This window comes from Cherax quadricarinatus, chromosome 88 (assembly GCF_038502225.1).
Source record: "Cherax quadricarinatus isolate ZL_2023a chromosome 88, ASM3850222v1, whole genome shotgun sequence".
NCBI lineage: Eukaryota > Metazoa > Arthropoda > Malacostraca > Decapoda > Parastacidae > Cherax > Cherax quadricarinatus.
In genome coordinates this window covers 4,396,983-4,423,762 of record NC_091379.1, presented here as the reverse complement: position 1 = coordinate 4,423,762, position 26,780 = coordinate 4,396,983, and the positions used below count along the sequence as shown (strand labels likewise).

General features: G+C 38.4%; 1 protein-coding gene across 1 annotated transcript in view; it reads right to left on the bottom strand.

The window, feature by feature from the left end:
* The window catches only part of LOC128698602 (transportin-3), a 34,383-nt gene extending 9,082 nt beyond the window's left edge, over positions 1-25,301 (bottom strand). Inside the window, exons 1-10 of the mRNA XM_053790932.2 lie at positions 24,885-25,301; positions 21,133-21,228; positions 20,074-20,239; positions 18,507-18,685; positions 14,852-15,021; positions 14,468-14,635; positions 13,811-13,931; positions 11,801-11,947; positions 11,360-11,565; positions 8,287-8,491 (exon numbers count right to left, since the gene is read on the bottom strand). Of these exons, the coding sequence (XP_053646907.1) occupies positions 8,287-8,491; positions 11,360-11,565; positions 11,801-11,947; positions 13,811-13,931; positions 14,468-14,635; positions 14,852-15,021; positions 18,507-18,685; positions 20,074-20,239; positions 21,133-21,228; positions 24,885-25,001 (1,575 nt within the window). The 5' untranslated portion in view covers positions 25,002-25,301. The remainder of the gene's footprint in view (positions 1-8,286; positions 8,492-11,359; positions 11,566-11,800; positions 11,948-13,810; positions 13,932-14,467; positions 14,636-14,851; positions 15,022-18,506; positions 18,686-20,073; positions 20,240-21,132; positions 21,229-24,884) is intronic.
* Positions 25,302-26,780: the final 1,479 nt, after the last annotated feature.

The window sequence follows — 26,780 nt, the reverse complement described above, 5'->3', positions numbered from 1 at the left end:
TTAAGGAAGAAACAGAGGCAGTAATTTCATGCACTGGTCAGAGAGGTATACCATCTTTTAGGAGTGAAGAAGAGCAGAATGTAAGTGTGGGGGAGGTACGTGAGGCATTACGTAAAATGAAAGGGGTACGGTAAAGCAGCTGGAACTGATGGGATCATGACAGAAATGTTAAAAGCAGGGGGGGATATAGTGTTGGAGTGGTTGGTACTTTTGTTTAATAAATGTATGAAAGAGGGGAAGGTACCTAGGGATTGGCAGAGAGCATGTATAGTCCCTTTATATAAAGGGAAAGGGGACAAAAGAGACTGTAAAAATTATAGAGGAATAAGCTTACTGAGTATACCAGGAAAAGTGTACGGTAGGGTTATAATTGAAAGAATTAGAGGTAAGACAGAATGTAGGATTGCGGATGAGCAAGGAGGTTTTAGAGTGGGTAGGGGATGTGTAGATCAGGTGTTTACATTGAAGCATATATGTGAACAGTATTTAGATAAAGATAGGGAAGTTTTTATTGCATTTATGGATTTAGAAAAGGCATATGATAGAGTGGATAGAGGAGCAATGTGGCAGATGTTGCAAGTATATGGAATAGGTGGTAAGTTATTAAATGCTGTAAAGAGTTTTTATGAGGATAGTGAGGCTCAGGTTAGGGTGTGTAGAAGAGAGGGAGACTACTTCCCGGTAAAAGTAGGTCTTAGACAGGGATGTGTAATGTCACCATGGTTGTTTAATATATTTATAGATGGGGTTGTAAAGGAAGTAAATGCTAGGGTGTTTGGGAGAGGGGTGGGATTAAATTATGGGGAATCAAATTCAAAATGGGAATTGACACAGTTACTTTTTGCTGATGATACTGTGCTTATGGGAGATTCTAAAGAAAAATTGCAAAGGTTAGTGGATGAGTTTGGGAATGTGTGTAAAGGTAGAAAGTTGAAAGTGAACATAGAAAAGAGTAAGGTGATGAGGGTGTCAAATGATTTAGATAAAGAAAAATTGGATATCAAATTGGGGAGGAGGAGTATGGAAGAAGTGAATGTTTTCAGATACTTGGGAGTTGACGTGTCGGCGGATGGATTTATGAAGGATGAGGTTAATCATAGAATTGATGAGGGAAAAAAGGTGAGTGGTGCGTTGAGGTATATGTGGAGTCAAAAAACGTTATCTATGGAGGCAAAGAAGGGAATGTATGAAAGTATAGTAGTACCAACACTCTTATATGGGTGTGAAGCTTGGGTGGTAAATGCAGCAGCGAGGAGACGGTTGGAGGCAGCGGAGATGTCCTGTTTAAGGGCAATGTGTGGTGTAAATATTATGCAGAAAATTCGGAGTGTGGAAATTAGGAGAAGGTGTGGAGTTAATAAAAGTATTAGTCAGAGGGCAGAAGAGGGGTTGTTGAGGTGGTTTGGTCATTTAGAGAGAATGGATCACAGTAGAATGACATGGAAAGCATATAAATCTATAGGGGAAGGAAGGCGGGGTAGGGGTCGTCCTCGAAAGGGTTGGAGAGAGGGGGTAAAGGAGGTTTTGTGGGTAAGGGGCTTGGACTTCCAGCAAGCGTGCGTGAGCGTGTTAGATAGGAGTGAATGGAGACGAATGGTACTTGGGACCTGACGATCTGTTGGAGTGTGAGCAGGGTAATATTTAGTGAAGGGATTCAGGGAAACCGGTTATTTTCATATAGTCGGACTTGAGTCCTGGAAATGGGAAGTACAATGCCTGCACTTTAAAGGAGGGGTTTGGGATATTGGCAGTTTGGAGGGATATGTTGTGTATCTTTATATGTTTATGCTTCTAGACTGTTGTATTCTGAGCACCTCTGCAAAAACAGTGATAATGTGCGAGTGTGGTGAAAGTGTTGAATGATGATGAAAGTATTTTCTTTTTGGGGATTTTCTTTCTTTTTTGGGTCACCCTGCCTCGGTGGGAGACGGCCGACTTGTTGAAAAAAAAAAAAAAAAAAAACAGAAAGCTACACAGTCATATGAATGCAACAAGCAATATCAAGGCTCCCGAACACCAATTTTACTCCGTTAGCCCAGGAAAGTTAATATTTTTGCCTTAACCCATCTTCTAAACTTCACTGAGAAAAGATTTATTTACTACCATGACACTGCTACTTTAGAACCAATCTCCGAGTCAAATTTTGTTACTGAAACTTTTTAAATAACTCTCTCAATTTTCATGTTTCAATTTTCAAACACATTTTCAAGATAAGATTTCTTGAACCTGCACCTAAGTCTGCTGAAACCAAATTCCAAAACTACATTTTCAACAAATAAAACTGTTTGCCTAATTCCTAACGGCATGGCGAAAAGAAAACTAATGTCTATAGTTACAGCACAGAGGAAGACAAACATTTTAATACATAATGAGCATTTGTATGCGGAGTATAGATTTTTCTTTTCCCAAAACATTGGCAGTCTTCCACCGAGGCAGGGTGACCAAAAAAAACACTTTCCCCATCATTCACACATAATCACTGTCTTTGCAGAGGTACTCAAATACAACAGTTTAGACATCACTCCAAACAGCCATTATCCCAAATCCCTCCTTAAAAATGCAGGCTCAAGGGCTCAAGTCCAGTTAACCAGTTTCCCTGAATCCTTTCAAAAAATATTACTCTGCTCACACTCCAACAGCTTGTCAAGTCCCAAAAACCATCCATCTCCATTCACTATCTATCATGCCCACACATGCCTGCTGTATGTCTAAGCACCTTGCACACAAAATCTCTTACCCTCCTTCCTCCATCCTTCCTAGGATGACCCCAGTATAGATTAGAGAATTTGAGTGCCATCAGCACCAAAATACATTAAATCAGGCATTATTTTAAATTTACTGTTAATCAGATTGTAAAAACGTATATTAGTTGAAAAGTTTAAGCATGTACATGTATTGATAATTCTAGCATGAGATTATAGAACTGCAACCTATGGATTAGTCAGAAAAGGCACGAGACAAATTGAAATGGTAAACCATCAATTTAATGGACTAATAGGGAAAGCATATTTCCAACAATGGTGATTCTGGTGTATAGAGACGAGATTGTTTTGCTGTGATCATAACAATAAGGAAGATTTCTGTAGCCAATGGACTTTGCTGGTTCTGAATCAATTGAGGTGCTGCATGGCAGAAAAGAATATATGCCACCAAGGCCAAAATCCAGGTTAGTGAACGAATCCATTCCTTAATGTTTCATTTGTTTGTGGTAATACAAATATGTTGTCTTCTTTATCCGCAAATTAGCCTCAGAGCTCCATTACAGTACGGTAACTTGAGCTTCACAGCTCTCATCTTCCCTATGCCTGCATTTTCCTCCACGGTTTTAACTTGGCACTTATTTTTCTCTGCTGTAATGCTTATTCTTTTCTGCCATGGTGCTTATTCCTTTCTGCCATAGTGCTTATTCTTTTCTGCCATGGCACTTATTCTTTTCGGCTACAACAACTCTGACTTAGTTGATTATGTCCTGCATTTCTGAAGTCTGTTAAACCAAGGTACCAGTACTTTAAACTGAGGGCTTACTGTATAAAACCCAGTTCCTCCTACATCCAAAAGAAACACATTATACCCAAATAATACATATTAAGAGAAAATGAGTAAGAATATACAGAGAAACTTCAATGCCTGCCAAATATAGACCAAAAAGAGTACAGCCAGTACAGTATTCTGGGTCACTGAACCATTAAGAATTTATGCTAGTTATAAGGCACTAGGGAGCTAAAACAATTTCACAGAATGCAATGAAGCATTCTGTGCTTGAGATATCCTCGGTACAATATACTGCACTGTGCAATAATTGTGAACGACCAATACAAGATGCAAAATAACCACAGGGGGAGTTGAATGATAGGAGTTTCCCCTGATCGGTTCTGCCTGGGCTTCCTAATCACTTCTGCAACACTGCAAGTTCCTGAAGATGTGTTGATTGCAATGCTAAAGGCCTACAGCTATCATTTAACTCCTCCTGTGGTTATTTTGTATACTGTACTGTGAATATTCAAGTTACAAAATAAAGCACTAAACCTTTACCAGAGAGAAGAGACTATGAAATGAAAATTCATTGCCATTTACAAATTAAATAAGTATTAAGGAAGTTAATTTCATTACATAACTACATTTTCCTCATTTTATAAATTAAGAGTTTTATAGAACTGTAGCTTCAAGCCCATCCTAAATATAAACGCATAAAAAAATTCCCACAATATACTGTACATCGATATCTTTTATGTACTGGAAAATGGTTATGAATTTTATATTAATACAGTATATAGCTGCACACAACACAAGCAGGTTTTTTTTTTAATATTTAAGCTAATTTCCAAGCGAGGGTTATCCAAAGAACACAGTAAGAATCACTCATTCTTGAGAAAGGCAGATAAACATTATCCTCTAAACGGTGACATTCCCAACCTTTAACTCTAACCTTCTTGATGCAGTTCTCCCTAAATGTTGCAGTCTAAGAGGAAGTCTTGCTTTGCTTAAATGACAATTTGTACAAAACAATGAAAATGAAAAGCAAAAGAATAAAATAAGACAGGAAGATGAAGTATTCTAAAGACTTTCACACAGAACATAAAAATATCCTTTTTTGGAAATATATTGTAGTCCCTTTCTACCTCATAATCTCTACCTTTCAAGCAACTTTCCTGTCCTCAACTTCTTCCATTACTGGCCATTAAAGAACATTTTGACTTTGGACAAAGTAACAACTGAAACAGCAACGAACATTTTAACAGTAAATTGATATTAACAATACACGTTAAGACTTAATGATACCTCCTAATAAGCTGTTATGTAAAATAATGTGTACTGTTTTGCTACTGAGCATGCCAAACATTTTAGCTTTAGTAAATTACTGCCATGGTTCATATACCAAGTGATTATGGATGTCACTCAGTTTACTGTGTGTGTAACTGATAGTGTGTATTGATTAACTTACAAACCAAATCTTGAGTTTAAATTTGATCTAATATTTTGACTTCTGGGTCCCAATTACATGGGGGTGAAAATTAGTGGCCACTGATTATTCACTCACCTTCTCTACCCTTCTTCCGGTAATTAAATTTGTATCAAGGGGAGGGAGTGATGAGAGATGGTGAGATGGGGTGAGGTTGAATGGAGAGCAGCAATGGAGCAGAAGTGTAAGGTGGCGAGGTGCGGTAGGCCTGGTCATCGCAGGATGAACAGTTGTCTACGATCAGCTGAACTGGCTTGGGTCCAAGCAAGAGCTTTCTATATGTATATGGCTTGATAAACTGACTGTTTTGATTCCTATTACTGTATTTTTTTGGACAGCTGTTCAGAATGAAGGGAGTGTATTGCTCTTTTGGGCGAATTTTGGGTGGTAGCCGTCCATATTAGACAGATGGTCACGATGTACAGGTCTTTGGTGGTAGTAATAAATGAAGAGGAAAATCCAAAGGACTGCATGAAGGTTGCTGCAGTGGTCGGGTGCACGCAAGGACAGGTTGGACTGTAAATCCAAATAAAATACTTTTTAAAGCATAGATATGTCTCTTTGCCTTCCCAAGTGCCTGAACTTGTTGGAGCAAATTTAAAAACATAATAGGCAAGGATGGGGGGAAAAATAAAAGCAATTTACAGATTGGCTAATTAATTTTAATTTCCAATTATATTCTTAAAACGACTCTAGGTGCTTTGGAAATCTATCGATATAACTGAACAAATTTGCTACTAAATGTACTGTGAAGGGACTTCTCTCTCAAACAGTAAAAAACCTAATAAAAAAAAAGAATAATGTTTAGTGTAGCTTGGCAGTTTACGTAACTTACCGAATGTACTTTTGAACACCTTGCTAATGACCTAGATTGTACCATAGATATTAAACTGAACCATTATATCTAAAAGGAAAACCAAAAATGCAGGAATCAACACATACTGAGAATGAAACTGACTGAGTGGAGTGAACTGTTATGAAGAGAGATGTATAAATATATTTAGTAACATGATGATCCAAACTAAAACATGTTAAATATTTATGCAATTATGACATGGCAGTTTGCAACAAGTGAGCAATATTTTGCACACAATACCTCAATATTTATATTCGATGATTTTTCCCTCATTCGATCCTAACACGTTTCAAAAACGTTCCAACTGCTGGTCTTAATTACAGAAGACCTAATACTTACCAATTAGAATATCTTCTTAAACATTATTCATGTTTCAAGTACCACATGCTGGTACTACAAACAGTGTGAAAAAAGTGACACTTCAACATACAGGAGGGCCCCATTTATGCAGCAGGTTAGGTTCCGGGCTACTGCTGTACAGCGAAAATCGCTGTAAAGTGAATCATAGCCTTTTTTCACTTTCAAGTGCATATAAAAGGCTGATAGCATGTTTACACTATTATGTATTAGGTGAGCAATATAGCCAAGCCTAAAAAATGCATATACAGTACACACATTACTTCGAAAAATGGGTATAATTTAAAACCGCTGTATTAAAAAAACACTGTAAAGCAAAGCGCTGTAAAGTGGGGACTGCCTGTATTTATTCATCAAATTTATGACATGTGGAAAAATTTTCTGAGTGGGAACCAACCTAAATTTTTTTTTTTCAACTTTAGCCATATTCAACACAGGCTGGAGCTGAATAGTAATAATTTTTGGATAAAGATGATCAGCATTTTAATAAAAAAGCACATGTAAAACTGCATTATGAGAGGTCCCGTTCGTACTCCAGTAGACAGTCAAGCACACTCCAAAGCACCATAATTGCCGGAAGTATGGTAAACTACCAATGGGATGTTCTTTGCCAGATTTCACTATTTATTCACCTTATATCTGACAAACCTGTGAGCACTGCTTGCAAGGTGTTCTGGGACACCCAAAACCATAGAATGAATCACACCAGGTATTAAATGGTTTATTGACTCAATATGAACATTCTCTAATAGGGGGCTTGAAAGGTGCATTGTCTGGACTCTTTAATCGATACTTGATTTTTTCTGAAGGGGGTTTCAGTTTCCTGGTCAACGAATAATGTACATCCTGAGATATACATCCCAGAAGGTTTTAGTGGCAATGCCGATGTTACCCCAACAAATGTCAGTCTAGTATTAAACTATTGCTTCTACTCTGAGACATTCCTAAACTTCAATGTGGCATGTGTGTGTGCACATTAGCTTCTAGACCTGTCACTAATAATTTTTCAAGAGGGTTTTAAGTTGGACAAGCCAACTAATACTAGCCCATTCAACCTCTTTTTTTACTATTTACTTTCACTTTTTTTTTTAACACACCAGCCGTCTCCCACCGAGGTAGGGTGATAAAAAAAAAGGGTACCCATTTCACGAACAATCATTCAACTGCTGTCTTGCCAAAGTGTACTGACAAAGTCAAATGAGCCTCTAAACTGTAATATCCCCATCCCTCCCTCAGAGTGCAGGCCCTGTTCTTCCCACCTCCAGGACTCAAATCCAGCTAACTGCTTTCCCTGAATCACTCTCCAACAACACATCCATTAAAAACCACTTGTCTTCACTCATCTGATCTAACACTCGCACAAGCCTGCTTTATGCTCAAGCCCCTAATAATCAAATCCTTCTTTACTCCATCCCTCCAAGCATTCCTCTAGTAACCCCTACCTTTCTCTACTCTCAATTTCAGGTTTATACACCTTTTATCATATTCCTCTCCATCCTCTCTACATGCCCAAACCACCTCAACAAACTCCCACCTCATCCCTCTGAATTATATCCTTGGTGACTCACCACCATCTTCTGATTTCCATGTTCCAAATTCTCTGCATAATATTCCCACCAGATGTAATAGTCAGATAAATCTCTGATCACTGATGTAAAACTACTAAGGAGAATACATGCAGATAAGGACAGGGAAAGGCTGCAAATGGATCTGGACAAACCACAAGGTTGGTTAGATAAGTGGTTGCTCAAGTTCAACCCCAGCAAATGCAAGGGTGTGAAGATTGGGACTAAGGGGAATGAGCTACAAAGGCAGGCTAAACAAACTAACACTGGAGGACAGAAGAAAAGGAAAGATATGACAACATACAAAATACTCAGAGATACTGGCAGACTTGATAACACACACATTTGCTAATGTAATTCCTCTTGATATTGCAGAGTTATTTGTAAATTTTAGTATACTGTACTAGTTACACATTTTCATGGCCTCTATATTAGTAAATAACTACATTCAAAGCAACTACCTTTAATGTTACATTCTTCACTTTGAACACCTAATTAAAACTTTACATACAAGAGCACATGCTGAAAAATATAAGCTCTGTACCCACCTTGGCAGCCACAGTTGCAAGGTGCTTATTATGAAGTCGTTTAGTGAGGAACTGAAGCACAAGAGGAAGTAAATTGGGATGGCAGGCAATCCACTCATTGAGTTCAGCTAGTAACTGCACAGATGTAAATGCAACTTGCAAGTGTATATCATCTGGCTGGCTCAGCAATCCTTCTAAGATGGGTGGGACTACCTCATTCTCCTCTCTGAAATAGAAAAAATACTGTGTATAAACCCCACCATCAAAACTTGTAACTTGGGTCAATATACATGATGACAATGAGATGAGTTTATGGGATATGAATGAACTATAAACCATGGAACAGGTGGGATCTGAACCCATGGCAAGCGAGTCTTAAAACTCCAGGCCAGTGTGTAAGCCACTGGGCCAGCCGGCTACAATAAGATTCATCTAACTCGGTACATTTATACACCATAGGGATATTAGCATGGGCCACCAATGAACACAAATGCAAGCTTATACAGATGAATCTCCTGCCAACTCAACTGTGGCAAAATAAAGTTTTAGAGCATTTTTCCCTTTTGCCAAGTGTTCTAAGAGTATTTCTCAAAGATATGTTTAATAAATGTATGGAAGAGGGTAAGGTACCTAGGGATTGGCAGAGAGCATGCATAGTTCCTTTGTATAAAGGCAAAGGGGATAAAAGAGAGTGCAAAAATTATAGGGGGATAAGTCTGTTGAGTGTACCTGGTAAAGTGTATGGTAGAGTTATAATTGAAAGAATTAAGAGTAAGACGGAGAATAGGATAGCAGATGAACAAGGAGGCTTTAGGAAAGGTAGGGGGTGTGTGGACCAGGTGTTTACAGTGAAACATATAAGTGAACAGTATTTAGATAAGGCTAAAGAGGTCTTTGTGGCATTTATGGATTTGGAAAAGGCGTATGACAGGGTGGATAGGGGGGCAATGTGGCAGATGTTGCAAGTGTATGGTGTAGGAGGTAGGTTACTGAAAGCAGTGAAGAGTTTTTACGAGGATAGTGAGGCTCAAGTTAGAGTATGTAGGAAAGAGGGAAATTTTTTCCCAGTAAAAGTAGGCCTTAGACAAGGATGTGTGATGTCACCGTGGTTGTTTAATATATTTATAGATGGGGTTGTAAGAGAAGTAAATGCGAGGGTCTTGGCAAGAGGCGTGGAGTTAAAAGATAAAGAATCACACACAAAGTGGGAGTTGTCACAGCTGCTCTTTGCTGATGACACTGTGCTCTTGGGAGATTCTGAAGAGAAGTTGCAGAGATTGGTGGATGAATTTGGTAGGGTGTGCAAAAGAAGAAAATTAAAGGTGAATACAGGAAAGAGTAAGGTTATGAGGATAACAAAAAGATTAGGTGATGAAAGATTGAATATCAGATTGGAGGGAGAGAGTATGGAGGAGGTGAACGTATTCAGATATTTGGGAGTGGACGTGTCAGCGGATGGGTCTATGAAAGATGAGGTGAATCATAGAATTGATGAGGGAAAAAGAGTGAGTGGTGCACTTAGGAGTCTGTGGAGACAAAGAACTTTGTCCTTGGAGTCAAAGAGGGGAATGTATGAGAGTATAGTTTTACCAACGCTCTTATATGGGTGTGAAGCGTGGGTGATGAATGTTGCAGCGAGGAGAAGGCTGGAGGCAGTGGAGATGTCATGTCTGAGGGCAATGTGTGGTGTGAATATAATGCAGAGAATTCGTAGTTTGGAAGTTAGGAGGAGGTGCGGGATTACCAAAACTGTTGTCCAGAGGGCTGAGGAAGGGTTGTTGAGGTGGTTCGGACATGTAGAGAGAATGGAGCGAAACAGAATGACTTCAAGAGTGTATCAGTCTGTAGTGGAAGGAAGGCGGGGTAGGGGTCGGCCTAGGAAGGGTTGGAGGGAGGGGGTAAAGGAGGTTTTGTGTGCGAGGGGCTTGGACTTCCAGCAGGCATGCGTGAGCGTGTTTGATAGGAGTGAATGGAGACAAATGGTTTTTAATACTTGACGTGCTGTTGGAGTGTGAGCAAAGTAACATTTATGAAGGGATTCAGGGAAACCGGCAGGCCGGACTTGAGTCCTGGAGATGGGAAGTACAGTGCCTGCACTCTGAAGGAGGGGTGTTAATGTTGCAGTTTAGAAACTGTAGTGTAAAGCACCCTTCTGGCAAGACAGTGATGGAGTGAATGATGGTGAAAGTTTTTTCTTTTTCGGGCCACCCTGCCTTGGTGGGAATCGGCCGGTGTGATAATAAATAAAAAAATAAAATGTTTAAATTAATGGATACTGACATTGAATTTTAATAAAGGTAATCTTATTGCATTTGAATAACTTGGTAGGCAGAACACTGTACCACCTGATCATGATTAATAATGAAATCAATCTTGCTTAGCTGCAAGATTGTGGTTAGGTTCCATCAGGCATAGAGTCATCCATTAAAAATTTAAGATTACAGTAGTTTAATTTTTCCCCAGACCCAAATAGTGACTAGTGTCCATGGTAAAGCCATAACAATTACTGTACTGAAGACTCTTCCCCCCTCCAAACCATTTATCTCGACCAACACACGACTACATATCTCGTAATAACCCAAATGATTGTGTATTTTCAACTATTATTATCGATACCAACTGATTATACTAAAAATATCCTATTTTATAGCAAGTAGGTTTTGTCAAGCAAAATACAGAGCACTCAAGAGCCTAATTTCAAGATGGGAGTGAACCTCCTTTTTTATAAACACTGTACAAGAGAATATAAACTGCACAGTTTTAAAGCATCAATAAATATTCTGACACAGAAAATTCATTTCATATTCATGAAAAATAAATGCACTAAAATTCTAATCTAAGGACTGGATTTATTTTAACATGCTGGTCATTTACCATTGAGGCAGAATGACCTGATAAAGAAACACTTTCACCATCACTCATATGATCACTGTCTTGCCAGAGGTGTGCAGATACGATAGTTTAGATGTCCCTCTAAACAGCAAAAATCCCAAACACCTTTAGAATGCAGGCACTATGCACTTCCCACCTCCAGGACCCAAATTCAGCAAATCGGTTTCCCCAAAATAAAGGCGTCCCACAGAAAGCAACTTACGGTACAAGATTCTTAGCCACGCTCTGCATGATGAATAATGCAGCCTCCATGAGGTTCCAGTTTTTGCTTATATCAGGAGACTGGAGTATGTGTGCCATCTGCTGAAAACACAGCTTCGATCCACAAATAAAGACCACATCTTTTATTAACTCTTGCACTCGCTCCCGGAACTCGTAGAAGTCATCCTGCTGAACCAGTATACTCTCCTGAAAGGAAAACTCCAATAAATTAAAGGAACCAAAGTATTACATTAAACATTAACATGCTGATTAATGTTTCATTTTCACTACCAATCCTACTCGATCCATGAAAAATATTTCACAGAATATGTAGATACATCAAAAATTACTAGCTTCATACAGCTGAAATCCTGAAAGCATCTCCTCTATACTGCTCTCTGATATTTACGAGCAATCTTAACGACAAATTTCAATTACTCACGTGGTCAGGCTCTATCTGGCAGTGGCGATACAGAGCCTCAATTAAGCGTTCGACATAAGGCTTGAACTGTTCGTTAACATTGTCACAGTTTTTTCTGTAAAGTACTTCTGAGAGTTTGTACCAAAAGTTGAAGGTAATTTCTGCAACCTGTAAAGAAGTTATACAATATAATAATAAAGTCATTACATAAAACACCAATATTACTACCACAAATAAATAACAAAAAGGCACAATACCGTGACTGGAACAATACACAAATAACCCGCACATGAAAGAGAGAAGCTAGTGTGACTTTGTCAATGGTCCAAGTCGGACCGAAACGTCGTCGTAAGCTTCTCTCTTTCATGTGCGGGTTATTTGTGTATTACTACCACAACACCATACAGCCAGCAATTATTAAATGGTCAACCTACTGCCTGAGGTTATACTCTTGTTCCTTGATATGACTGACTGTAGTTCATAAAAAGTTATATTTTATGCATCTCAGTATAATACTTTTGCAATTTATTAACCCTAATTAAGACTATGTTGTTTTCCTGAAAAATCATTAACCCATACAAACATAGGTTCCAGGAATCTTAATTTTTTTTTTTTTAACAAGTCGGCCATCTCCCACTGAGGCAGGGTGACCCAAACAAGAAAGAAAATCCCCAAAAGAAAATACAGTGGACCCCCGCTTAACGATCACCTCCAAATGCGACCAATTATGTAAGTGTATTTATGTAAGTGCGTTTGTACGTGTATGTTTGGGGGTCTGAAATGGACTAATCTACTTCACAATATTCCTTATGGGAAAAAATTCGGTCAGTACTGGCACCTGAACATACTACTGGAATGAAAAAAGTTCGTTAACCGGGGGTCCACTGTACTTTCATCATCATTCAACACTTTCACCTCACTTACACATAATCACTGTTTTTGCAGAGGTGCTCAGAACACAATAGTTTAGAAGCATATACATATAAAGATACACAAACATATCCCTCCAAACTGCCAATATCCCAAACCCCTCCTTTAGAGTGCAGGCATTGTACTTCTCATTTCCAGGACTCAAGTCCGGCTATATAAAAATAACCGGTTTCCCTGAATCCCTTCACTAAATATTACCCTGCTCACATTCCAACAGCTCGTCAGGTCCCAAATACCATTCGTCTCCATTCACTCCTATCTAACACGCTCATGCACGCTTGCTGAAGTCCAAGCCTCTCGCCCACAAAACCTCCTTTACCCCCTCCCGCCAACCTTTTCAAGGAGGACCCCTACCCTGCCTTCCTTCCCCTAGAATTAATATTAAAAATTAACGATATTAAAAATTATTTAGCCTGTGTGATACAGTAATATTCAGTACATTGTATCTCACATTCCTGCAATCCTCACTTAATACAGATGAATATCGTACACAGAGGGTGGTGTATGAACCTACTGTGTCTCAGGAAAGTGGCTGTGACTCGCAAAATCGTAACAACACTTTTGCGAACAATCCTGGAATTTTACGACTCGCTCGCAGCGAGTTCAAACCCCACCCGTACTTTGGTTAAGATGGCCATGGTTGCATAGATATTGACAAGTAACTGATGACTGCTCTGAGTGGCAATATATTCTGAAATGTGATTGCACTGTTACCTTGCACTGATTTAGTGTACAATATAGAATAAAGCAGCACAATGCCATGACTGGAACAATATGCAAATAACTGGCACAAAAGTGTCAATAACACTGCTTAGTAGGCCATAGTTTTTGCCACCCAACATTTAGTGAATTACTAGGCCTCATACCCTGATAACCAGAATTGTGGCTAAAATGTTATACCAGCAGTAGCAGTCTAGGATGCCAGCAGTAGAATTGGCATCTGATACCTTGATAAGCTTTTCCAATGCCTCACTGGCTCACTATTCTGGTGACCAACCAAGAGTAAACCCAATACACACACACACATTAATTAGTGTTTATGCCATTTTCTAGGAGATACTGTACTATAATGCTTTGCAGGAGGCTTCAAATAATACTTACCTCCCAATCATGGTGTCCTATGCAAGTTAGGAGAAGATGAAGAACCTGTAGTGACCCCAATCCTTGGTCAGGTTGCTCTACCATTACTTCCACTAAGGTCTCTCCCAGCTCTGAGAAAATCCTAAAAATACACACATAAGAAATGAAGCAAAATACATACATCCTAAGCAAAAGTAAAAATGTCAAATACTGCATGAAACTTGGAGTATCAAGTCAAAACATTCATAATGAATTTAAACTTTAAAAAGCAAAACAAAATAAACAGAGCCTCCCGACAGTTTCAGTGTTTGTATCACAAAGATCTAAATTTACAAGCAATATGGAACCATTAAGTCCATATTCTTTAGTCAAGACAGCTAGTGAATGTGTTCTTTCTTTGGGTCACCTTGTCTTGGGTGATTATACCTCATGTGGCAAAAATCTTAATACAGTAAATCCTCAATTTAAGAGATTTCAGAACTAAGGACAAAATCCACTGGGTCCACCATTTGAAAAAACAAAATCCATTTGTTACATAACCATCCATTACTGTTACAATCATGGCAAAACACTATCTCTCTCCACCACAATCACCATTACCAGCCACCTGCTCCACCCAATTAGCCTTAAATCAGGAGTTTATTGGACTTTCAGCACATACTAAAAAGTATAGCTTACCTTGCATAATTCGTTATTGCATTAATATCCTCCATAGCCACTGCCATGTGGTATGGCTCACCAAGCTGCAAGACACCTGCAAAAAGTACCTCTGCCAGGGGCTGGATTCTCTCTGCCTCTAACATGATCATTGCAGAGCACACACAGTCTGTTGCTATTTCATGTAGCCTATAAAAAATCTTCAGTTACAAAAATGTTCACCTATGATGTTAATTTTTGTAATACAGTATAAAAAGCATCATAATTATTAAATGTATAGACAATTTATTAGGACTCTTTAAACTTCAAAATACATGAATGATCCTAAGGGCACTGTATACATTTCTATCAAGAGAATACATCACAATATGAAAACTAAAGGAAAAAATACTCTTTAGCTCTTACCTGGGTGAGACCTGAGGATTTCTAACAACATTTAGTATGTCACTGACAAGGCAGGTGTTAGTAAGCATGACCCATTCTTCTGTGTGGATGTTGAACCAAGAGGCCATGCAACGTAACGCCTTCAGGTGTGTACTCTCTTTGGTGGCTCCTTCTGTACTTACACCAACATGCTGACAACAAAAAAATATCAACTTAATATCAACTATTCAAATTATAAATTTCTATAAAGAACTATAACAAAAACTAACTTCTTTAATTTTACATTAACTGTTGTTCATTAATAGCCAGTTTACACTAACTTCCATCAAGTGGGGAAGGTTTGTAGATGAATGGTTCAGAGAACCGACATGTTGATAAATTAGACACATGTGCAACTCTTGGGTATCTTTATTGAGGAAACGTTTCGCCACACAGTATCTTCATCAGTCCATACAAAGGCGAATCTTGAAGAACAGGAGGAGAATGAGGTAATCAGTCCCTCAACCTTGAGTTGATGTGGTCAGTCCATCAATCTTGAATAGAATACGGCATACGTGCGGAGGAGCTTATAAACCGTAGGCAGGAGAGGTGCAGCAGTCATAGGTGGTGTCACATTTGTTCAATATGGAAGTAGGTCATGCCCAAGAATTAGGCAAGTGAAGAATTCCCAAGTATTAAGATCCCAAGAAGTTGCAGTGTTGAGGGACTGATTACCTCATTCTCCTCCTGTTCTTCAAGATTCGCCTTTGTATGGACTGATGAAGCCACTGTGTGGCAAAACTTTTCCTCAATGAAGATACCCAAGAGTTGCACATGTGTCTAATTTATCAACATGTCGGTTCTCTGAACCATTCATCTACAAACTTGTCAGACACTGCAACTTCTTGGGATCTTAATACTTGGGAATTCTTCACTTGCCTAATTCTTGGGCATGACCTACTTCCATATTGAACAAATGTGACACCACCTATGACTGCTGCACCTCTCCTGCCTACGGTTTATAAGCTCCTCCGCACATATGCCGTATTCTATTCAAGATTGATGGACTGACCACATCGACTCAAGGTTGAGGGACTGATTACCTCATTCTCATCCTGCTCTTCAAGATTCGCCTTTGTATGGACTGATGAAGCCACTGTGTGGCGAAACGTTTCCTCAATAAAGATACCCAAGAGTTGCACATGTGTCTAATTTATCAAGTGGGGAAGGTATTAGACTAGACAATATAAAGATGCATGAAATGTACTACTGCTATTGCCTCGCTTCACTCCCCTCTCTGTCTCTTGTGCCACTACCACTATTCCCTCTACCTACTGCTACTATGACTACCACTTCCACTATCATAATACTACTACTTCTCCACTTCTTTGTTCCTCTCTCTCTCTATCCCATTCTTGTCCTCCTCTCCTATACATACTGACTCCCTCACTATGTGTTAGTGACTAATCAATGGTCCAAGTCAGACCGAAACATCATAAGCTTCTTTCTCCTATGTGCAGGTTATTTGTGTACTGGCAGGAACTGCATATTCAGTGATGCCCACACTTTCAAAATACTTTCTATACAGGGACATCCAAGAAACATAGCATGTTATAAATAAACACCCACACCAGCATCTCCACTTACTGGACTTAAAGTGACTTGCCATGCAAAATGTAAATTCATCATTTATTCATTCATGGCTCATACACCACTCAAATTCCACTGACTGCCATTTTCCATTTTTTTTTTTACACACACACCAAATTTCCATGCACAACCTGCCCATCATTTTAACTTTCTAAAGAATAAAAAGGCATAATACCATGACTGGAACAATGCACGAAACTTGCAGAGAGGAAAAAGAAACTTATGATGTTTCAGTCTGGCTTGAACCATTAACTGAACACACACTAACAAGCCACTATACACATGTACTGGCTCCCTTACTTTCATGTGTGACTAGTCAATGGTCCAAGTCAGACCAAAACGTCGTCGTAAGTTTCTTTCTCTGCTGAGTTATTTGTGTATTTAACTTTCTACTTTCCAAGTCAATATTATACATTAATCACTAAGAGCAATTCATGTTCCTCATTTTGTTCATTTCTACAAATTTAACCAATTACATTCACCCCACACCTCTCCCCAACACCCATGCATTTAATTCTTTTACAACAACCACATATCCCTGTCTAAGGCCTAGTTTCACTGGAAAATAATCCTCTTCTCTCCTACATACCCTAACCTGAACCTAAATCTCCACATAAAAAATACTGATTTTAACAATAAATTAAATTTATTAAATTTTTATTAAATTTATTTAACAATAAATTAATTAAAAAAATCGAAAAGCAGTAATACTACTGGCAATAAAAAATTTTATTTATATATTTTGCACCAGGAAACTTTCCACACTGCTAAATTTTGCCACTGTGTTGCATAATATCAGTCAGAGTACCAGTGACAAATTCTGACTTGAATTTCTTCAACTATATGGAGGAAGCAATTTTTTGTTTTTGACACGTCGGCCGTCTCCCACCGAGGCAGGGTGACCCAGAAAGAAAGAAAAATCCAAAATAAAAATTTTTTTTATCATTCAACACTTTCACCATCACTCATACATAATCACTGTCTTTGCAGAGTCGCTCAGATACGACACTATAGATGTCCCTCCAAACTGCCAATGTCCTAAACTCCTCCTTGTACTTCCCATTTCCAGGACTCAAGTCCGGCTAACCAATTTCCCTGAATGAGGAAGTAAATGTGTTCAGATATTTGGGAGTGGACTTGGTGGATGGGTATATGAAAGATGAGGTGAACCACAGCACTGATGAAGAAAAAAGAGGGGAGTGGTGCACAGAGGTCTCTGTGGAAACAAAATGTTATCCATGGAGCCAAGGAGGACAATGTATGAGAGTATAGTGGTACCAACACTCTTGTATGGGTGTGAAGCATGGGTTGTGAATGTTGCAGCGAGGAGAAAGCTGGAGGCAGTGGAGATGTTGTGTCTGAGGGCAATGTGTGGTATAAATATGCAGAGAATTAACAGCTTGGAGATTAAGAGGTGTGAAGTTACTAAAAGTATTATCTGGGGAGACTGAGTAGGGGCTGGAGAGGTAGTCTGGATATTTAGAGAGGGTGGAGTAAAATAGGATGACTTGCAGAGCACACAAATCTATAGTGAAAGGAAGGTGGGGTAAGGGCAGCCCTAGGTCAGGATGGAGGGGGGAGGGGGGGTAAAGGTTTTTTTATGCAAGGGGCTTGGACATCCAGCAGGCGTATGTAAGTGTCAGATAGAAATGGAGGCAAATAGTTTTTGGGACTTGATAAGCTGTTGGAGTGTGAGCTCGGTAACATTCATGAAAACTCTTTAGCCAGAGTCGAGTCCTGTGTGAGAAGTATAGTGCCTGCATGTGAATATTTGCAATTTGGAGGGGCATCTGGACTGTAGTATTGGCATGCATCTGGCAAGACAGTACTGGAGTGAATGATGGTGAAAGTGTTTCTTTTTTGGGCCACTTTACCTTGGTGGGAGACAGCCAGTGTATTAAAAAAAAAAATTAAATATGGTCCAAATCATGTCTTAACACTTTTTCTTTCTTGCTAAATGCCATCATACTGCATGAATAATTAAATTTAGAGGGCATCAAAACTGCAGTAGTGGCACAATGTCAGTTGTAGAAGTGAAAGAACTTACCAGTAATTCTACTATACTAGGAACTTTCCTTCTGAAGTAATCATCAAGCTGCTTTCTTCTGTTTAATCCTAATCGTAACTGTCTGGAATGGAGTTCTTCAGGAAGTGCTATCAGGACTTCCAGTAAAGGAACTAAGTTTGGAGTGTTAGACATGGGTCCAAACTGAGTTATTAAATCCCCTGAAAATAAAAAAAGGTGTCATTAAATATACTGCTGACAGGATAGGAGGCCCATTTTTTATGGAGCCATCTGTGGTAATATACAGTATTTCACGAATGTATAGCTAGTAATACGTGGTACCCAAGTTTAGTCTCCATGGTGAATGAGAAAAATTTTATATGAACATTTTTTTTAATTTATTATTTCTACAATCTAGCTAACAAGATTAGGAGAGTAATTACTGTTAAGCTAACAAGTAAGCAAATACACCACCAACAGGCATAAACAATGTGTATAGTTGAACAATGAAAAACACACTACAAAAAAAAAAAATATGAACAAAAACAATTTATACATCATACCCAAGGTCTAGAACTTAAAATGAAAGTCATTCCTGCCATAATACTTTACTGAACAAGACTTCCTGCCATTTTTCAATTTTCCTTCTAGTCCTTCAAGTCATGATCCTCCTCCAAGGCAGACTGAGAATCTAAAGTAGACAGCAAATGAAGATCCAGCTACTCCAGCTATCAGGAAGATAGATGTGAGGCTTGTGTGGAGGTCCACAGTGAGCACAGGACTTGTAACAGCACAGTACGAGTCCCACTGGAGATCACCACAAGGTCAACATTTTCCTAGCTTTTTGACCCATCAGTAAAGACCTTAGGGTTCCCCATCTACTGCCTACAAAGACAACCTCAGGCACTGTTCAACAAGGGAAGAGAAAGAAGTTAAAATCTCTGATCACAGTCACTGAGGCCACTATCCTGGGCAGCAGACAGCATCAATACACCAAACAGCACAGCAACCCCCCACATGATGAGCAAAGGACTCATTCACAAAGCCTCAGCATAAGCTGAGCTGCAAAGTGTATACCAAACCCAAAACAGGTAATGCAGCCCTAGCTCCTCATAGTAGAGATCTAGGGAAGGCTCACCAGGCTAAAAACAGGCTCGATGGGGAATTTGGACAAGACTTAGCAAGTACAGCCAAGAAAAGCTGGCTGAGAGAGACTCCAGACTCCTCCACTGTATTAAGATGACCAAGCATCTTGGGGGTTCATTCCACTCAAATGTAATTTATTTTATTACAATAACAATTCCATGAATCTTTAAGCCTTTTTTTTTAAAAGACTAAGTCAATTTTCAAGAAACAAACAATGCCATTTTAATATATGCATGCTACTTTTCAGTATGCTAATTCATCACCAAGATTTTTTCTAAAGACAATTCTGATAGACAAAACTAACTTCCAAAGTTGTCATCAAAGGAAAATGTCATACAACAGGACCACCACCAAACCATATCATAGCTTAAGTGTTTCAGTATTATCATATTCATTTAGGAATTTTGAAAAATCATCTACACAATAAAAAAAAAAGGGGGGGGGGGAAGGAAAATTTACTCACCGATAGGATCTTCCCAGGATGCCATATGTAGGGCCAAATCAGCCAAAGCCACACAGAGCTGGGTAGCAATACCCTGGTATGTATGCTCGGTGATATGACCAAGATGCTCCAACATGGAAGCTCTGAGGGATGCATGGGCCTCCACTGGCAGCTCACCAAAATACAACTGAAATATTTAAAATGTTAACGTTACATCTGCTAGCGACACATACCATGTGCTTTTATCTATAAGATTTACCTTTCACTATTATAATTTAAAGAGACTGCATAGATAGAACTTAGTACTGATGAACTCTCATAACCATAGAAGCTGCTTACTCTTAAAATATATAAGAGGTGCTCCTTGACTTATGATATTTCAATTTTATGATGGCGCAAAATTATCCAGCATGAATGCAGCAAGTCCATAACTTTTACTCATTTATTTTTCAATACTGGTATTAGTTACAGTAATTATTTGTTTACTTATTCAGTGACAGTCATTTACTTATTTATTTCACATATCATATTCATTTATTTTAAATGATATTGGCAGTTTGGAGGGATATGTTGTGTATCTTGATACGTATATGCTTCTAAACTGTTGTATTCTGAGCACCTCTGCAAAAACAGTTATATGTGTGAGTGTGGTGAAAGTGTTGAATGATGATGAAAGTATTTTCTTTTTGGGGATTTTCTTTCTTTTTTGGGTCACCCTGCCTCGGTGGGAGACGGCCGACTTGTCGAAAAAAAAAAAAATCATTCATATTCGACTTACGATGGGTTTGTCAGAATGTAACCCCCTCGTAAGTCGAGCACCAGTATTCTATACAAAAACATCAAAGGAGATTAAGTTTTGTGAAAATACAGTAACTATGCTGCACACAAAATTAATGTATATCCCATGTACAGAAGGATTTAACCCTTAAATTGCTACAGGGCTAAAAATAAAAAACTACTGAAATGATCCACTAAATTTTGACATTCACATCACAGGCACTTTCTGCTATGATGTGAACTCGCACTATCACTGATACTTTTGCTCGCTCCTAATCTATACTGTAACACATGGTACTATACCTGTATTTTGGTACGAAGCGTCTGTGCAGCGAAAAAGCACGAGTTGACATCACGCTTTGCATGTAGCAACTGATCTGCTACCTTCCAAGCTTGTACCTGAATGCACAAAATTGCAACATTAACATTACATATAACAAGCAACACATAATTTTTTTTTTGACATTCTATGAAGCACAATTCCAAAAAAAAAAAAAAAATCCAAGAGGCCTGGTGTATTTCATCTTTTGGAAATTTGCTACCTCATACACACAACTTTGTTGCTCTTTCAACACTGGCCAGTCACACTGAGTGAACAAATTCACTGAGGCTTATTCAATGACAGTATAAAAAGTAGATTATACTATAACAGTAGATAAAAATTAAGCTAAAACATGTAATGGTCCATTTTTTTCAAATTACATCACTTTTATCTATACTGTATTCAAATTAATTTATATTTCCAATGATAACAGTTCTAAAGAACCTGAATATTATTCATAATATAGAGCCAGATCTAGGTAGTAGGTTGGTAGACAGCAACCGCCCAGGGAGGTACTACCGTCCTGCCAAGTGAGTGTAAAACGAATCCTGTAACTGTTTTACATGATGGTAGGATTAATGGTGTCCTTTTTCTGTCTCTTAAACATGCAAGATTTCAGGTACGTCTTGCTACTTCTACTTTCACTTAGGTCACACTACACATACATGTACAAGCATATATATACACACACCCCTCTGGGTTTTCTGCTATTTTCTTAATAGTTCTTGTTCTTGTTTATTTCCTCTTACCTCCATGGGGAAGTGGATAAGAATTCTTCCTCCATAAGCCATGCATGTTGTAAGAGGCAACTAAAATGCTGGGAGCAAGGGCCTAGTAACCCCTTCTCCTGTATAAATTACTAAATTTAAAAAGAGAAACTTTTGTTTTTCTTTTTGGGCCACCCTGCCTTGGTGAGATACGACCGATTTGTTCAAAGGAGAAAAAAAAAAAACTAGAGCCAGATGTACATTTACCTATGAGATTAACATACATGAATGCATACATGAATAATAGTAAAAGACATTAACTGTGAAAGTGGCAACCAACTTCATTGTCACAGTATGGAGCAACTATAACACTGGCCCATGGCTGGGCTCCGAGAGTAGTGAGACTCTCGAAAATCATCAAAGGTATATCAAAGGTATATCTCTCAGGATACGTAGCCATTATAACACCGTCAGGGTATGGAGCAACCATAACACCATCAGGGTACGGAGCAGCTATAACACCGTCAGGGTACGGAGCAACTATAACACCATCAGGGTACAGAGCAACTATAACATCGTCAGGGTACAAAGCAACTAACACCATCAGGGTACAGAGCAACTATAACACCATCAGGGCACTGAGCAACTATGACCCTGTCAGGGTATGGAGCAACTAACGCTGTCAGGGACTAGATAAAAAAAAAAAAAAATTATGCAAAAACAATTTATCAGGTTAAATCAATTCTTGCCAATAGTTTTACAAAGTGCATATATGGGATAACTTTGCCAGTATCAAAATATGTATCAGATTTTTCTTGACATTTGTGTTATCCTAGGTAATTTACACATATTAAACAATGTATAATAATTGTACTCGTGTACCTGTACCTAAATAAATTTACTTATTTAACCTCTTCAAATGGTAATTTTACTATAATAAATGATACTCTATGGCGGGTTTCATGTTGTCAATATTTACTTACTTTCCAGGGGAGAGTAAGAATAAATGAGAAATTCTCTAAAATTAATGGGGCTGTGAACTAAGAGATAATTTTATTGTCAAATGCAAAAAAGTTATCAAAACCTAATGTACTCTAACCTCATGTAACTCAACATTCCTTAACACAATGTAATGTAGAATAACAATGGTATTCACACTGTTGAGAACAAAATAACATGTTTTTGCATTGAGAAAGGTGTGTAAGGCAGTGGTGGTTCAGGGTGCAGCTAAAAATGAAATGTTGAGTCGTTATATCACCATCATGTGGCTGCATTCCTAAACGTATTATGACTATCTCGATAAATATCAATTTATGAAACAAACAAGTGTGTTTCCTATGGTATGGATAGTACTGTGATTATTTATAATATGAAATATTGACAGGGTTCTGTTCCACAGAGTAAATATTGACCAAAAAAGACAAGGATCCCAACAGAAAGAAGTCACTATGACTTTTTTCTGGGTTATCCCTTGTAATTTACACTATGTACAATAATTGTACTTGTGTACCTGTGCCTAAATAAATTTACTTCATGTTAAAATTGATAATTATTGATATAATAAATTTATAAACTGGATGTCTCAAGCATATAGATATACAACGGTTAAATTATTTCTTTACATAGAAAAGCCCAACATTATCGAAGAATACTACTGCATTAGTTAAAGGATACAAGTGATTGTAGTATGTATAATAATGAGTACAAGACAAGTCTGGTGGTATTACACAAATACCCCGCACACAGGAAAAAGTATGCTTGTTTAGGTATACATACACGAGTACAAGTTATCATACAAAGTAACGTATGTGTATATTACCTAGGATAAACCAAAGCGACTTATTTCTACTGGGGTCCCTGTAATATCTTAGTATAATGTTTCAGTCCTACTTGAACTATTATTTGTTACTAGCTAGTTAGTTTGTTTATGTATAGGTACACAAATTATCATACATAGTAATATGTGTAAATTACCCAGGAAAACTCTTCAAAAAAGTTAAGTGAATTTAAGCATATGTTACTATGTATAACTCAACTTGTGTGTACCTGTAACTAAATAAACTTACCTACTAGATACAGATAATGGTCTAAGTAGGACTGAAACATTATTACAAGGGACTCCCAGTGGAAATAAGTAACTCTGACCATATGGGAGGTTACTTGTGTGTTGTTCTAGTGAGGAAAACTGTTTTTAACTGTCTGAAGTGGTTTATTGTCGTAGTTATGTTAGATGTAGTGTCTCTTTGCTGGGTTGGTAGCACACTCAGCTCACATACTGAGGTCACTGGTTCGATCCCCGGTATAGGTGGAAACATTAGGCGTTTCCTTAAGACATCTGCTGTCCCTGTTCACCTAGCAGTAAAATAGGTACCTGGGTGTTAGTGGACTGGTGTGGGTCACATCCTGAGGACAAAATTAACCTAATTTGCCTGAAATGCTCTGCATAACAAGGGACTTTCTACATAGTATGTCACTGATGTCAGCTATGGGCTGTATACCTTGTATCACGTACTTGTAGAAATACCAGTAGCACGATCCCATAGCTCGATTGGTAGTGCACTCAACTCACATAGTAAGGTTCGGAGTTCGAACCTGCGGTACGGCCGGAAAACATTAGAACGTGTTTCCATAAGACACCTGCTGTCCCTGTTCATCCATCAGTATAAAATAGGTACCTGGGTGTTAGTGGACTGGTGTGGGTCGCATCCTGGGACAAAACTGACCTAATTTCCCCGAAATGCTCAGTATAACAAGTGGCTTTCTATATATGTAATTATGTCAGGTATGGTCTGTATACCTTGTATGATGTACTTGTAGAAATACAGGTTATTTATTATTAAGATAGGCCTAAGTTTGCCCGAAATGCTCTAAACACTAAGGGGCTTTCTGCCAGCAAACATAAATATTAAAGAACGAGATATTTATAACACGTAAAACATCCCTCATCTCTATATAAACACTACATCATGCTAGAATAAAATAAACATCATTATAGGGATGATTATTACAAGTATAATAATACTGACCGATCTCTGGAGGTGTCCTAGCCATTTTGATGCCTGGTCGTGCTTGATCTTATCGTGTAGCTCAGCGTCGTACAGCGTGCTGACGGCAGCCAACACCTCGTTGATGTCCACCTCCATCTTAGCATAGTCTTGGTGGTTGTTGTGTGTTAAAATAGGTAAAGTAGGAGGTAGGAAACATGAGCGGCGCCACTACCATAGTCCACCACGGCCGCCACTACCACTGACGCCACCCACTTGTCTTTCTCTTGTATCCTCTCTTATCTCCACTATTCTGCTACTTATCCTGGTTCTAGTGATGTGTTATAGCTGCTGCTGGCCGCATGTACAGCCTCCAAGCTTTACAAGCAGAGGAATACACATCCTCCGCCATAAAACACATCACAAACAAGTTGGACAAAATTCTGGAGTGACTCCTAACGACTGGACAGCAACTACAGGCATAAATTTTTTACCTCCTCCATATATCTAACTCACTTCTAACTCAATTCTATCTAACCTCCATGCCTTTTTAATAACCTATAAATCTTATATTCACTCAACCCTAAACGTATATATCACAACTTTGTCTTTAACTTCACTCAAAAAAAAATATATTTATTATTTCCAACTTTCTAAATATTTTCTATATTTGGAAGTTGCATAATGGCATGTGAACCATAAATTTATTTTATGCAATTTTAATTAATTAAATCATTAATATTACTCACATGTGCGATTCCATATGTATTGGAGCCAGATATCATTACCTAAAACTTGCTTCATGAAACAATAAATATAACAAAAAAAAGATCCAGTAATTACAGCAAAATAATTATACATCACTAACAAAGCAAAAATTCATGTGATATATTAAAGTAACGCAAAGAATGTCAAAGACCGAGGTGAAAATTGGTAATAACCCGGCGATGGCTGATCAACTCCCGCCATTGTATAAATTATATCAACCCATTATAATGTATCATACTCATCCATTTATGGATTTTTACCTTTCCATTTAACTGGGGACGACTGCCAGAGATCTGGAAGACAGCGAATGTAGTCACAATATTTAAGAAAGAAGACAGACAGCAAGTACTGAAAAAAAAGCCGAAAAAACTGAAATCACTAATTTCTCTTGGTATTCATGAATAATTTTAGTAAATAAATGCATTTTCTGACACGATATCATTATTTCCAGGTAAATTGTGAACACTCTCTGCAAGGTAACTGTGAAATATTACAGTGATTAATCGTATCCAGATATTAAAGGGGAGACTTGTATAAAGTACATTGTGTTGATTTATAGTCTGAGGTGTCAGAGTAGAGGTCAGGGAGAGTTGTGGTCAGGTCTCAGTGTCCTCCTACAAGCTGAGGTGAGAGGTACTACTGTTTCTGGGGCACTATATTTATATCCTTTCAATTCTACGCCTTTTTAGAGAGCACAGATTTAAAGGCTGTCAGTCAGTCTGAGTTCATTACCTTTGTAACTTGTTCAGCTATCATAACTTTGGGGTCCAGTCCCTGGACCCATTATGTACCTCTGTAATCTTATAACTACCACCCACAGGATGGGTATGGGGTGTATGATAAATATATTAAACTATATAATTAACTCTGTCTTCGTAGGAAAGATTTCTGATACATGGGGTCAACTTTGTCATCCTCCACTGTATGTTTTCCAGCAGATTTGTGTACTGCTGTTGTGAAGTATCAGTTAGATGTCGGTGACGCTGTAGGGGCCTTACTAAAGAGGAGCCCAGCATCATCCAGGAGCCCACCATTATACAGGAGCCTAGCGTCATCCAGGAGCCCACCATTATACAGGAGCCTAGCGTCATCCAGGAGCCCACCATTGTACAGGAGCCTAGCATCATCTAGGAGCCCACCATTATACAGAAACCTAGCATCATCCAGGAG